Below are 13433 nucleotides of genomic sequence, written 5' to 3' on the forward strand. Positions count from 1 at the left end.
GAGATGATCAACAGTGACTAATTTTCTCATAATTCTCCCTAGACAGAAGTCTATTAGTATGGACCATCTGGAAAAATGATTAGCTATTAATATTTGAATGCATATGATCCATAGTGTTCTGGTCTCAGTAATTTTAGCATTTACACTAAAAATCACTTCACCTTTGCTCAAACTCCAGCTGTACATAGAAAGAAAGAAATTAAGAACAGTTATCAATACCACTCAAATGTAGGAGCAAAATAATTGTCCTACATATCAGGAACCACAAGGATTTTTAAGCAGGATGAGCCCTTCTAGTTTTTGCTAGGATTAACACCTGTGTCTTTTCAATGTGATATATAATTTTTATGGACCAGAAGTTATTGCAGACATAGTTTAAATAATCAGTCATGAGTAGTATTTGGAGTCATTAGAGTGGGTGAAACCTTCCTAGCCTTTCTGTATGGGATTCGTGTGACTTATAGAAAAAAATTGCCTCTAACTTCCAAAACTAAAATTTTTTCAGTTTAGTTGTTGTTGTTTGTTTGTTTGCTTGTTTGCTTTTTCAAGCTCTGGGCACCATTTCATTTTATCAACGGAAGAAATATGGAAAGAGATACCAACTAAGAAGTGGAATTTAAAATGTTAGAATTGTTCTCTTAAGCTCAAGTTGAAGAAGAGATCTAAGTCATCTCTATATTAGAGAAATGTAATTGTTAAGAAATTGACTAAGTTAGCTGTACTACTGAAAATAAGTAATCACTTAGTACTTTCACAAATGTTGCTTGAGTTAATGTAAAATGGGAGATGTCATTATTTCTCCATGTACTGAGTGATAGTTTAAACTAATGCCAGTATTCTCAGGCTTTTTCTTTCAGTTTGACAAAAAATGGTAATTGAGTGAAAAGCAGCAATTGTTGATTGGTTTTCAAAGACCATTTGTAAAACTTGACTTACTTTTGGGAAACCTTCCAATATGTATAGAAGAATGCACTTTGTTTGGAGAAAAAGTGTAACTTGCCATTGGATGCAGACAAAAAGTTTATTAACACAGGCCATAGCATGTTATGTAGACTAACTGCCAAAAAATAACATCTATATTTTCCTGATCTATAGGAATCAGATTAAAGGTCAAGAAAGCTGGTTTTCATAATCCCATATATCACTTGGATGAATGCAAGAGGAGTGCCAGGGGACTGACCAAGTGATTCACATTTATTTGTGAACATAGAAAGTCCAACATTTTGCTTGTGATGTATTTCATTCTGATTTGGCTGTTTTCTTATTGATTACAGCCTGGTCATGCTATTCTAACTACTGTGTTTATGTTAAGTAGCTTGATGTTTCACACTGTAATTACTGCACTCATGATAACCTCATTTATTTAGAAATGTCTTTGCTGTATAGTCTGGACAAGTCTAGCTACTGAACCTTCTAAGGTAATAATCAAGTTATGTGTTTATTGTTTTTGTTAATCCAATTTCCTAAAAGATTTTATGGTATTTTAATCCAGTTTAGGTGCTGCTGAAAATGCATTTGGAATGGTGCTGTTGAGAAATATTAAATAATAGCATTCATAGCATAGTAAATTATTGGCCTTAACTTAGCAAAACATAGTTGGTATCTCTCCAGGGTAGCTACTCTTTCACTAGAGGGCCAGGACCTTCTGTGGATCCACAAGTGAGAGATGGGACTTTTACATCTGCACTGCTCCTCAGCAAGGTTAGATGAATGTGGCCTCTAAGGAGCTGGTGACTACAGTTGCACATTATATCTTTTTAAAACAAAGTACTTGCTTATTACTTAACTAAAACTGAGTAAGGGTCTATTGTGTTAGAATGGAACAGCAAAGCTTTTTTGTCTGTACATGGTTAGCCTGTTTGTCTCTGTAGCTTGGAAGTGTCCAGATTCAGTGACACAATGGAATTGGCAATACACAATAAACCTCCTCTCCCCTTTGATCTACCTCAGATTTTGCTTCAGATTCTAATTGTAATCATTTTACATATTCTGCCTCATTTAACTGACAGTCATCAATAGTTAATTCCTGATGGAGTCTCCAAGGTAACCAGGTTTTATGTGCTAAGACTTCTTGACATTTTGTCTTACAACCCAAAATTTATCTTAGTCCTTTATTTCAAAAAAACAGAGAAGAGAGAAAGCTGCAAAACAAGTATGACATTTCAAACAATATATGTATTTCCTACTTTTTCCTGATTATAATAGGCATTTTTGACCTGAGAGAAATACAGTAAGTCTATTTTATCCTATCTGCATTGGAAAAAGTGAACAGATCTTCAGGCACATAGCTCCTTTCAAAGGCCAGTGAAGCAGCAGTGAACTTCAAACAAAATATAAAAGACAGTTGCTCTTTGTTCAAACTAATGATGTTAATCCCCCAGAAAATTGGGGGGAGGGAAAAAAAAGTATAGTAGCACTTTCAGAAAAGAGATGTATTTGCAGGTGGAGAGGATGACAGATCAGAAATCCCTTGGGGAAAAAAAAAAAAGAAATGGAACAAAGAAGCAAGCTGATATTTTTTCTGCACATTAAGATCAAAGTCTTTACTGTTGCTACACTGATATTAAGCCAAAATGGTCCTTGCATTCACAGGCCATCCTGATTTCCCCATACTGCTACAGGTATTTTGTTACCAGGATCTTTTCATAAATGTATTTGCAATTATGTCATATCTGAAAGCTAAGGCTGTGAGTCAAGACTAAATTTATTCATTGCCAGGTAGTATCCATTTCATTTTGGCTAGTGCTGTCCTTTAACTTCATCAGCTCTTCTCACTCCCTAGTATTTCATCTGTCAGATATTTATGGAGAACCCTTTCCAACCTTTGCCAGATAAAGCAAGCCAAGAAGGGTTAGTCTCTTGTTGTCACTGGTACACTGATCATTTCCATTCCACTTTGGTCATGTTCCAGTCAAAATGTAACATCCTTAAGCAATGTTAATCAGAAATAGGTAAGATATACAGATGAAGTGATAGTGATGAAGCTACAATGATTCTACAATTGAATAGCATGTGTGGGTCTCTGCTTCTGATGTTTCCCACAGTCTCACACTGTGTAGTATTAAGAACTTTATTTAGACCCAGCAAGATTAGATGTACTAGATTTCCTCTAGTAGTTCTGTATCAAATTCGGAGGGACATCCGTTGTCTGTTCAGCAGAAAGCCCCAGATCTGATATTGTAAGTTAATCTTCGTTGGGATTCTCACTCTGAAGTAACTAATGTTTAATTTTTATGAAATTGTGCTTGCATATAAATCACAATTAGAAGATTGCTTATATTTTCATGTACAAATAACGTAACTCATTGCTAGTGCTTTTTTGTAACCATTTTTCATGGTTCCAAGAACTTGAATAAGCACAGAAAATCACACTGCTAAAATTTTATTTTAAAATTTCTACAGATATTCACTCAAAGCAGTAGAAACAGCTTTGCTTTTTTAAATTAAGATTCGCTTTTTAAATGATCTCTTACAATTTTGGAGCAATACTGAATCAGAAAAATAATAGTGTATCGTACATTTAGCCCTAACAAACTAGATTAGGAACGGTTTAATTATTTACAGAGTAGGACATTAATAAGGATGAATTGATGTCATCCCTCCTCTGTAATGGTTCCACCTGTGTTATTTTTTCTCATTAGATTGTGGAGTTAAATAGCTGCAATCCAACCTTGCCTTAACAGTTAGCTCTATGCTGTGTAGGTGGAAACAGAGCAGGTTTGTAATTGTGATGAGGTAGGTTCTTCCCCTAAATTCCATTGGAGCTAGAACAGTACTTGCTGAGCTGGTTATGCTGCACGTAACCACAGTCCTTTCCCACAGGATGGACCAAACAGTGGAATAACAAAGATATTTTATTTAATTAGATGCTATTCCTTGACTCTCAAAACACAAACTGTGCAATGTGGTTTTCTGCTATGTTTACCCGTGTGTGAAGTAATGATATTTCATTTTGCTGCTTACTGATGGAAGAATGGCAGGGAAAGCTGACTATTGAAAGGTTTTGGAGAATATGGTAAATGAGATTGCCTTAGAATTAGTCTCCAAAACCTTTCTGCTGTAAGGCCACCTGTGAAAATGCTGGCTGCTTGGTACCTCAATGAAGTTATGCTTTTACTTCATGAGTAGCTAGTACTGTAGTACTGCACCTTCTTATAAGTTATTTCATGCTTAAAGGTTTGCTTTTATATATATATATTTTAATGAAGACTAACCTATTAATGATATCTGGCTTCTGTTATTTCTGTATTACCTGCTTCCTCTACTTCCTTCACAGACTTTCCTTGTCAGAACCCTGGTCTACTCTTGGTAAGAGCTAAAATAACTACTTCTCTCAACCTTAAATTTACCATTAACATAAGGGATATAAGGCAACTATTTCACTTCCTGTAACTGACATCAAAATATAGGCATTGCAAACACTTTCATATCCTTTGAGGTTTATTAAAATATATAATATAGTTGTTTTTAAATGTTGAATGCATTACAGGGCTTGTTTACATCACGTTATTACCACAGTTTTTTCTCAGAGGAATAGCATTGCTGATTCTTTTTATATTCTGATATCATCTTTGGGCCCTATTCACAATGACCACCACAAATACCATCTGCACACTGATTGGAAATGAGAGACTTGACCTGCGTCACAGCTCACATTTAGAGGCTCACTTAGCAAATGGGTATTGATTCCAAGACCCTGAGGTGTGAGTGAATGTCTATATTTATCATCAGCAACCCTATTTCCAGTCTTGCTATGTGATGTCATTACATCCCTCATGCCTAGTGCACCCATACAGTAATATGATTTTACCCTGAGAGTATGGCAGAAACTAAACAAATTGTGAGGCAGAACTGTCTGAGACACATCCCTTATGTTATGCAGTATATGTATACTTGAACAGCAATTGCTGATATGCTTACTTTCCATTTTATGTTGGTAGTACAGTAAGGGTTGAGCAAAATATTAAAATCATTACAAAAAAAAAACCAACAAAACCCAACCCAAAACAAAACAAAACAAAAAAAACCCGATCAGAACAAAAAAAAACAAGTGGCATTAAGAGAAGGAAAAAAGACTGGGAGTGGAAAAAGAATCCTGCAGTGCTGTTGGCTCATAACATCTACACAGGTTTATTTAACTGTAGCCTAAATAATTTACCTTTAACTTGGTAACTTTGTGAAGGGAATGATATGATCATGTGCAATAACAAAAGAGAAAACAGGTGATTCAGGAAGGTTTTCTTTTTTTTTTTTAGTTCCAGCTCATATTTCTTTGGATATCAGGGGGAAGGTCTTCACAGTGGTGAGGTGCTGGCACAGGCTGCCCAGAGGCTGTGGATGCTCCATTCCTGAGGGTGTCCAAGTCCAGGTTGGATGGGGCCCTGAGCAATCTGCTCTAGTAGCAGATCTGGAGGTTGGTGGCCTTGCCTGTGGTAGGGGGGTTTGGAACTTGTTAATTCTCGGGGTCCCTTCCAACCCAAGCCATTCTATGGTTCTGTGATATTTCTTCCCTGTATTGGAAGATCCTTAGTACATATCCATTATACAAACACATACATGAACACACACATACATTTTGATTTTCTATTTTTTCCCCTTGACACGTTACTTCAAATTATAAATAAAAAATAATCATTTCATCATCTAGTTATGTACAAAGAGCCATCAGTCATGAAATACTTCAGCCAGAAATATCTTTGGCTGAAGCACAGTTACATTAGCATAGATAAAAAGATATGGAAATGCTTATTCAGTGTCACTCAATATGTCACTTAAGCTAACTTGTATCTTCTTCACTAATAAATGATCCTGCTGATGTAATTAATTTGTTTGTTAAAGTTAGAAGTAGTTCCACTCTTAGGCATCCAGTTTTACGTCACTGAATGCCACTGTTTTTCCACAGCTGTTTCTATGCTTGTGGTTTGCCTTGTCAACAATCTAAACCATTTCTGGAATGTGCAGTGTAACCAGTGGTAATGATTATGTCAGGAGAAATTTTAACCTCAAGAGATACTTACGCTTTGTTACCACAGGGATTGTGTTTTGATCTATTCTGCATTAGCAAAGGACTTCACATTTGCCTATAGTAAATGAATCAGAAGCCTGGGAATGTTACAGAAGATAGTGAAAGGCATCTCCATACTATGTTCTGCTTGCTTTGTGAAGCCTTCTAGTGCCCGTGTGGCACAGTATGCAGGCAGAAGTGACAGAAGTAAAAACAGGAGTATTATGGAAGCAGTCCATCTGCACATCATGTTTTTTCCAGTTTTTATACACTGTAAAGCAAAGTTCAGTTTTTCCTCAGTGGCTACTCTACGTACAGCTCAGAAAAAAAACAAATAAGCAGCTGGCAGCAAAAGGCATATACAAAAACCTTATACAGTTAGCCTGGCATTGAGGAAATTGAAATTCTTCCCTGAAATTTAATATTCACAAGAATTTATTCATAGCACTTGATCGTTCCTCTTTACTTCCACCTTCTTCTTCAGCTAGTGACCCTGGAGCAAAGCATGGGTTAAGACACTGTTATTATTACAAATAGGTGTCAGATATTTACTGAATGACCTTTCAGGTACGTGCTGACTGTTGGTAACTCCTACAATGAAAGCTGAAAACTAGCCATGAAACGCTTGTGCTGCAGAGGTTCAATGGGATTTTTGTCATTGATTTCTAGAAAGATGGGATTCCACCCAGGCCAAATGCATGTGACTAACTCTAGATGCTCAGTCACGGAAAATGTTGGCCATGTTATATTGTCAGTATTTAATAACACAGGTAAAACACACTGAGGTGAACTTTTATTTCTATTTACTTCACATGGGAGGTAATTAGTATGTTCAAAGCAATGTGCAATTAACACTCATACTGTGGTAGAACTGTTTGTTGTGTTGCTCAGTTGCCTAGTAACAGATTTTGATGGTATTTTAACAGTATTAGGAAGGCTACTACATACATTTTAACTGAAAAACTGCGAATAATGTTACTGATATTTGTTTGTAGATGAAAAGAGAATAAAAGAATGATCTATCTGGTAACGTTACCAAAGGCTGCAGGCGTACTTAGCATGCATTTCAGGATGCTCCTTAGATTTTTGTTCAGCTATAAACAACCTTTTTTTTTCTCTCTCCTGAATATGCTGAAGCACAGCATTGGAATACTAACACAATGGAAATTTGGGAACACACAGTGAATCTGTTTCTTTCCTTAAATGAAGTACCATAAATATCATACCTCGTACCTAATAATCAGAATAACACGGCTGCCCATCCGTTATTGTACTGCTATTCCAAATAACCAGAGGTTTTGGACAGGCAGAACAGTCATTACTGGGAGTTTCTGTAACACCCTAGGAGAAAGAAAATTGTGGCACTAAGTATTCAAAATGCAGCACTCATTTTTAACAGAAAAGCTCTTACCCTGCTGGATCCATTTACTATTCTCAAACAGAAAGAGCTGCCTTTCTCTCCCCTCTACTCCCCCCTACCCCTCAGTTACCAGACTATTAAAGACATTAAACCCACCACCTAGAAAGCTCTGACATTTATCTGCAGGCAGAACAATTCACTCAGCAAAAATACTGAGATATCTTTATCTTTTTTTAAGCCAAAATAAAAGTACGCTGAAGAGCTGGTGAGCATGAAGTAATGTACATCTTCATTGTATAACAATGCCAGAGGTCACAACAGCTATTGGCACATTTTAAACCCTCTGGGAAGGGTGAATCTTCCAGTGATTTTACATTGGATCACCTGTGAATATACTAGAATGCAATTTATCTTGGAAATATGCCGTGTAAGGTTTTGATTAAAAAGTAAAACCAAGCAGGAATTTTTCTTTTGCCCCAAGCCTTCACTTGGAAATTGTTTCAATTTAGCACTGTTTGATTGGTGTATTTTACTCTCTAAGAAATGATTTGTCCAGAGATAAAGCCTCGCTGACTGATCTCATAAGCTATATTTAAAACAAAGTTCTGAACATTCTGACTTACAGAAGTCACTCTGTAATTTCAGAGCAGTTGTAATACTTTATCCTCCTGTTAACAGGCCCCAAGAAGTGCTCTTGGCTAACACTTATCACCATTTGTTCTAAAGGTATCAACTTTCTGGCTCTGGCAAGTAAATCGGGACCTTAGAGTGCGATTCATATCTGATACAATTCTTCGACATCAACTTTGGAGGTGGTAATTTTGGATACACGTTGACTCTTTACATTTCAATTGAAATATTCCCAATAATGCATGGAATTAGATGCTGTATTTTATTCAAAACAAAGCAGGAGAGTGGAGGCGAAAACTGTTCCCCTAAGAATCTAGAGTTTTCAGCATTAAGGATTTCAGCATTTTTCATTCTGCACACAAGTTAGCCAAGGAGATGTCAAGGACATGAAAACACAGAAAACAATGACATGCTGAACTGTATTGCTAGTAGCCCAGGGATCAGCTGCAGAGACTGAGGACAGGGATCAGTTCGCTGAACATGTATCCAAAGGAACCGTGCTTTTTGATGTTGTAGTTTGCTGCAGGTGGTCCGTTATGTCTTTTTATTTGGTGTATACAGGAACAAGGGAATATTAATAGTCGGAAGATCAAAAAGGAGTTGGTAGTACTTCCCAGTTCCATCCGTTTCTTTTTCTCCTTTCTTCTTCTACTCAGATTGTGGAACTAAAGCTAAAACTTTCCATTCCTAAATGTATTCTGCAATTTTACGTTTTTCCTATACAACTTTGCAATTAAACGTATCAATATCCCCTTCTCCATTCTGGTAAGAGCGAATGCCCATGCTAACCCAGTGTGAAGCGGGGCTCCTTACTCAACATGCCTATCATAACGTAATCACGTCCAGCGTGTGCAGGCAGCGTCACTGCTCGTGTCCGACGGGTGAGATACTGCTTTATTTATATCAAAGGCTAAAGGACGCGTTGACTGTACGACGCTATCGACATCAATAAACCAATTTCCGACGATCTCTGGGAGCTGTATTTTAAATCCGTCCTCTCCGGTTATTAACTGATGACTTATATCGCAGTTTCACGTATACACGTACACGTACAGCACTTTCCTAAGGCGCACAGCGGCCGCTCCCCGCGCCGCGTCGCCTTCCGCCGGGGGGCGTGGCCAACCAATCCCCGCCCCCCGCATTCCACCGTGCGCGGTCCCCGAGGTAAACACGGCCCCGCCTCCGGCAGCTTCCAGAAGCGCCTCAGCGCTTCTCCGCGCGCTCCCGCGGAGGGGCGGGGCTTGGCGGCGGGGCCGCGCCGCTTGTGGCGCAGTCGGAATTGCGGCGGGCGCCGCCGGGCCCAGCGGGCAGCGCGGGGCAGGGGAGGGGCGGCGGGGTGGGGGGCGATGCCCCGGGTTATTTTTACCCGGGCTGCTCATCCTCTCCGGCAGCCCCGGCGCGGCCCCCGCCGTCGCTCCCCGCCCCGGCTCCGGCGGCGCCGCCTATAAAGCGCCGCCCGCGGGGAGCCGAGGATGCAGCTCTACAGCTCCGTGATCACCCACTACCCCGCGGGCGGGACGGCCCCTCCGAGCGCCGCGGCCGTTTTCAAGGTCTCCATACCGCCGGGTCCTCCCTCCGCCGACGCAGCGAGCGACGCCGCGGGACCGAACCCTAGCGCCGAGAGCCCCGCCAAGGACGGCCCGAGCCCCGCGGGCCCCGCCGCCGCCATGCCCGCCTTCTCCTCCTGCCTGGAGGTGATGCCGAGCGGCCCCGCCGCCGCCGGACCGCAGTACAGCTCGTGCGCTCAGCTCACCGTCAGTCGCCGCCGCCCTCTGGAGCGCGTGGTGCCCATCCGCCTGCTGCCCCGGCCCGAGCCCGCTCCGCACGGCCGCGCCTGGCTGGAGGGCGTCGCGCAGAGCGGCGCCGAGGAGCCCAGCAACCGCAGCCTGCGGCTCAGCGAGCACTGCCAGGCGCTGCAGGCCGCCGCCAGCCAGCCCGGCCCGCGGCCCGAGCGCGGCGGGGAGGACGAGGAGGACGGCGGCGCGGCCGGGGCGCGGCGGGCGGAGCGCAGCGAGAAGCTGGCGCTGTACCTGGCCGAGGTGGAGAAGCAGGACCGGTACCTGCGGCAGAAGGGCCGCTTCCGCTTCCACATCATCCCCGACGGGAACTGCCTGTACCGCGCCGTGTGCAAGGCGGTGTACGGGGACCAGCGGCTGCACGGCGAGCTCCGCGAGCAGACGGTGCACTACATCGCCGACCACCTGGACCACTTCGGCCCCATCATCGAGGGCGACGTCGGGGAGTTCCTCATCGCCGCCGCGCAGGACGGCGCCTGGGCCGGCTACCCCGAGCTGCTGGCCATGGGGCAGATGCTGAACGTCAACATCCACCTGACGACGGGCGGCCGGCCCGAGAGCCCCACCGTTTCCACCATGGTTCACTACCTGGGGCCCGAGGACCCGACGCGGCCCAGCATCTGGCTGAGCTGGCTGAGCAACGGCCACTACGACGCCGTGCTGGACCGCGTTTGCCCCAACCCGGAGTACGAGGCCTGGTGCAGGCAGACTCAGGTGCAGCGCCGGCGGGACGAGGAGCTGGCCAAATCCATGGCCGTGTCCCTCTCCAAGATGTACATCGAGCAGAATGCCTGCTCGTGAGGCCGCCCAGGAACAGGACTGTGGGGACAGATGGACGGAAGTGCGCTGGCCGTGATGGTGATGCCTTAATCCTTAATGAAGCAGCAACACCCCGGACTGATAAGAGCAGTAGATGGTGGGGGATAAGTCCAAGCGTGGTTGTAGTATTCTGTTGTAGAAACTTAGCCTCGGAATATTTGCCCGCAGGTTTTCTGTATGTTTGTGTTTCCCCTCCTCACCGTTTCTCTATTTTCTATGAGAATGTATTTTTTGCACAATATTTTTAAACTGTTAACGTCCATCTTTTATGTCTCATGTTAGTATCCGGCTTCAAGCTGTACAGCTAAAAACATTTGTAAACAACTTTTGTAAATAAGGCTTATGATGTAACAGCTATTTTTTGCTGTGTTTTTTACCCGTAAACCTTAGATTTCTACCAAATGAAGCTGATGTCAAATGACCCTCCCAAACTGGTGAAAGCATCGTGGGTGTTCTTTGCAAAACAATAGTTTTTGTTCAAGTGTGGCAAAGTAGGAGAAGACTGCTTTCTCTGCCTGGGGCGCGGAACAGGTCCACTGAGCCGGTTGGAATGCAGCTCCACGTGCACCACGCGGGGAGCAATTGGCTCTTTGTATTTAATTACTGTTTTGAGTAAACTGGCCTCTCGTTGCCTGGTTGGCTCACCCTCTGCTCCATTTATGTTATTTATCTGTAATAACAGAACATTAACTTGCAATAGAATGTTGTGACTAGATAATAGCCTACCGCTTTGGCAGTAATTGCCTTGGCTGCACATTGGTGTTTGTGTTCCTGTTTCTGGGGTTATGGTGTCTTTTGTATGAGCCCTGCTTCTTCTTTGGCGCTTGTATTGCACCAACAAATCATTATCTGATCACAACATTTTATTCATTGGATGTTATTTTCTAAACAAGAAATCAGGAATGGTATTCTACGCTGAAAAGTATTTAAATTGAGATATGTATAGTTTGCTGGGTCAAACATTTAAATGTTTCCAAACCGAATTCTGTTTCTTCTACTTTCTGATTATTAACATGTTAGATATATTTATTGAGTACTGCAGTTTGTACTTTTTTTATTTTGTAATATATTGTGATTTTGGAATTTATACAGTATTTGTATAATAGGAATATTCTCAGCTAAAATGGAATGAATAAAGAATATAATTTTACTTGTGCTCTTTTTTTTCCCTGTTTTGTGTTCCCTGTGTGGTGAAGAACTGGAAGTCAGTTCCCAAGAGCCTTTGCTTAGCTTCTTTGCCTTACTTTCTCCAGTGTGTGTGTGGGGGGGAAGTAGGGACATGACATTTGAATTTCAACAAGTGATGTTGCTGGTGGTGTGGAAGAGAAGCAAATATTTAATGACAAATACTTCAATTACTTTGTAATGACAAGACAGCATAAATATTTGTCAGTGAGAAACCTGTGGGGGATTCTTGTCTGTACCAGGGTTGTGATGAAGCAGAGACCTGCTGGGCCATGGAGACTTCCACTTGCTCTCAGGCTGGGCACAGAATCTGTGAGTGCCCCATTCCTGGGGGTGTTCAGGGCCCGGCTGGATGGTGCCCTGAGCAGCTGGAGCTGGTGAGTGGCAGCCCTGCCTGCAGTAGGAGAGTGGGACTGGGTTGGACTCTTAAGTCCCTTCCAACCCAAGCCATTCTATGAGCTTTTGTGTCTGGGAACCTGTATTCTGCAACCGTTCCCAAGCTTGCTTTGGATTAGCCCTAGTACCTCTGTATTTCTCCCAGTTACTTGGATAGAGGTCTACCGTAACAAAACGCAGCTTTTCCCCTTTCATTTTGAAAGTGAAATGCCTTACAAGCTGTTAAATAACACAGTGTGCATCTGTCCATCTCTAAAAATACCAGGTCATCTTTAAACAAACAGAAGAGCACTGGCTTAAAATTAGGATTAAAGATAAGTAGCTGAGATGCTGCAGCCTTAATTGAGCGCGTGTGTTCAGATAATGAACTGCAGGACTGATTGCATGTATGTTTGCCTGCAGAGAGGAAGTAAGAAATTTATGTCTCTTCCAAAACTTCCTTGGTCTAAATTCAGAGTATGTTTTCCCCATTTTTTTTCTTTTTTACACACAATTATGCTTTATCTTTAAAGGTCAAACAGCAGTGGAAAAAGCAGTCTTGATGGTTGGTCCGCTGGTGCTTACCTTAACTAAATCTCTGGAAGGCTGAACTCTGAGGGGAGAACATGGCAAAGATGTGAACACGGTTGTGTTCGTGGGAAAGAGAGGCAGCTGATGAGGAAAACAGCGACACAGCTGACTGAGCTCAGTACTGATACAGCGCTGCTGAATATCAGTATGTGTTTGACATTAAAAACATTGCATCCAGTCTGATTGGTTTGGGTTGGATATTATGAATTTGTTCAGAGTTGTCAGTATCTGAAACTTATTTTAAAATACTAGTTTTACTTTAGGTCTTTTAAAATAACCATTTTCAGCTATACTGAGAATTGTGCATGTACACAAAGCTCAGGAACACTGATAGAGTAAACTGACTGAAGAAGGTTTGGCATTGCCCACCTTCACTGTGTGAGAAAAAAATTCCTGTTAAAATACCAAAAGAAGAGAAGCAGTAAAATGAACAGGATGAGTTCCCAGAGGGCTCCTTAGGAGTTTGGATGCTGTTGCAGGGGTCAGTGGCACACATATGACCTTAAGGAACTGAAAAATTGCTGAACTGATTTTATAAGCCATTAAGGATGTATTGCTGAAGCATCTAACAAGTTACTTCAGTGGTCAGTGGCTTGCATTACATACTGCGTAAATTACAGAAGAAAATGGAAATACGGTACGTTATGTGCTTAAGGCATGTGGAAACTGAATT

General features: G+C 42.0%; 1 protein-coding gene across 1 annotated transcript; it reads left to right on the forward strand.

Annotated features, from left to right (window-relative positions):
• The first annotated feature begins 9272 nt into the window (after positions 1-9272).
• On the forward strand, positions 9273-11116 carry OTUD1 (OTU deubiquitinase 1). Its single transcript, XM_065731354.1, has one exon. The coding sequence runs from the start codon at positions 9467-9469 to the stop codon at positions 10589-10591; it is 1125 nt and encodes a 374-aa protein (XP_065587426.1). The 5' UTR covers positions 9273-9466; the 3' UTR covers positions 10592-11116.
• Positions 11117-13433: the final 2317 nt, after the last annotated feature.

The sequence above is a fragment of the Cyrtonyx montezumae genome, unplaced genomic scaffold (genome assembly GCF_038088225.1).
Source record: "Cyrtonyx montezumae isolate F1298 unplaced genomic scaffold, pur_monq_1.0 scaffold_14, whole genome shotgun sequence".
Taxonomy (NCBI): domain Eukaryota; kingdom Metazoa; phylum Chordata; class Aves; order Galliformes; family Odontophoridae; genus Cyrtonyx; species Cyrtonyx montezumae.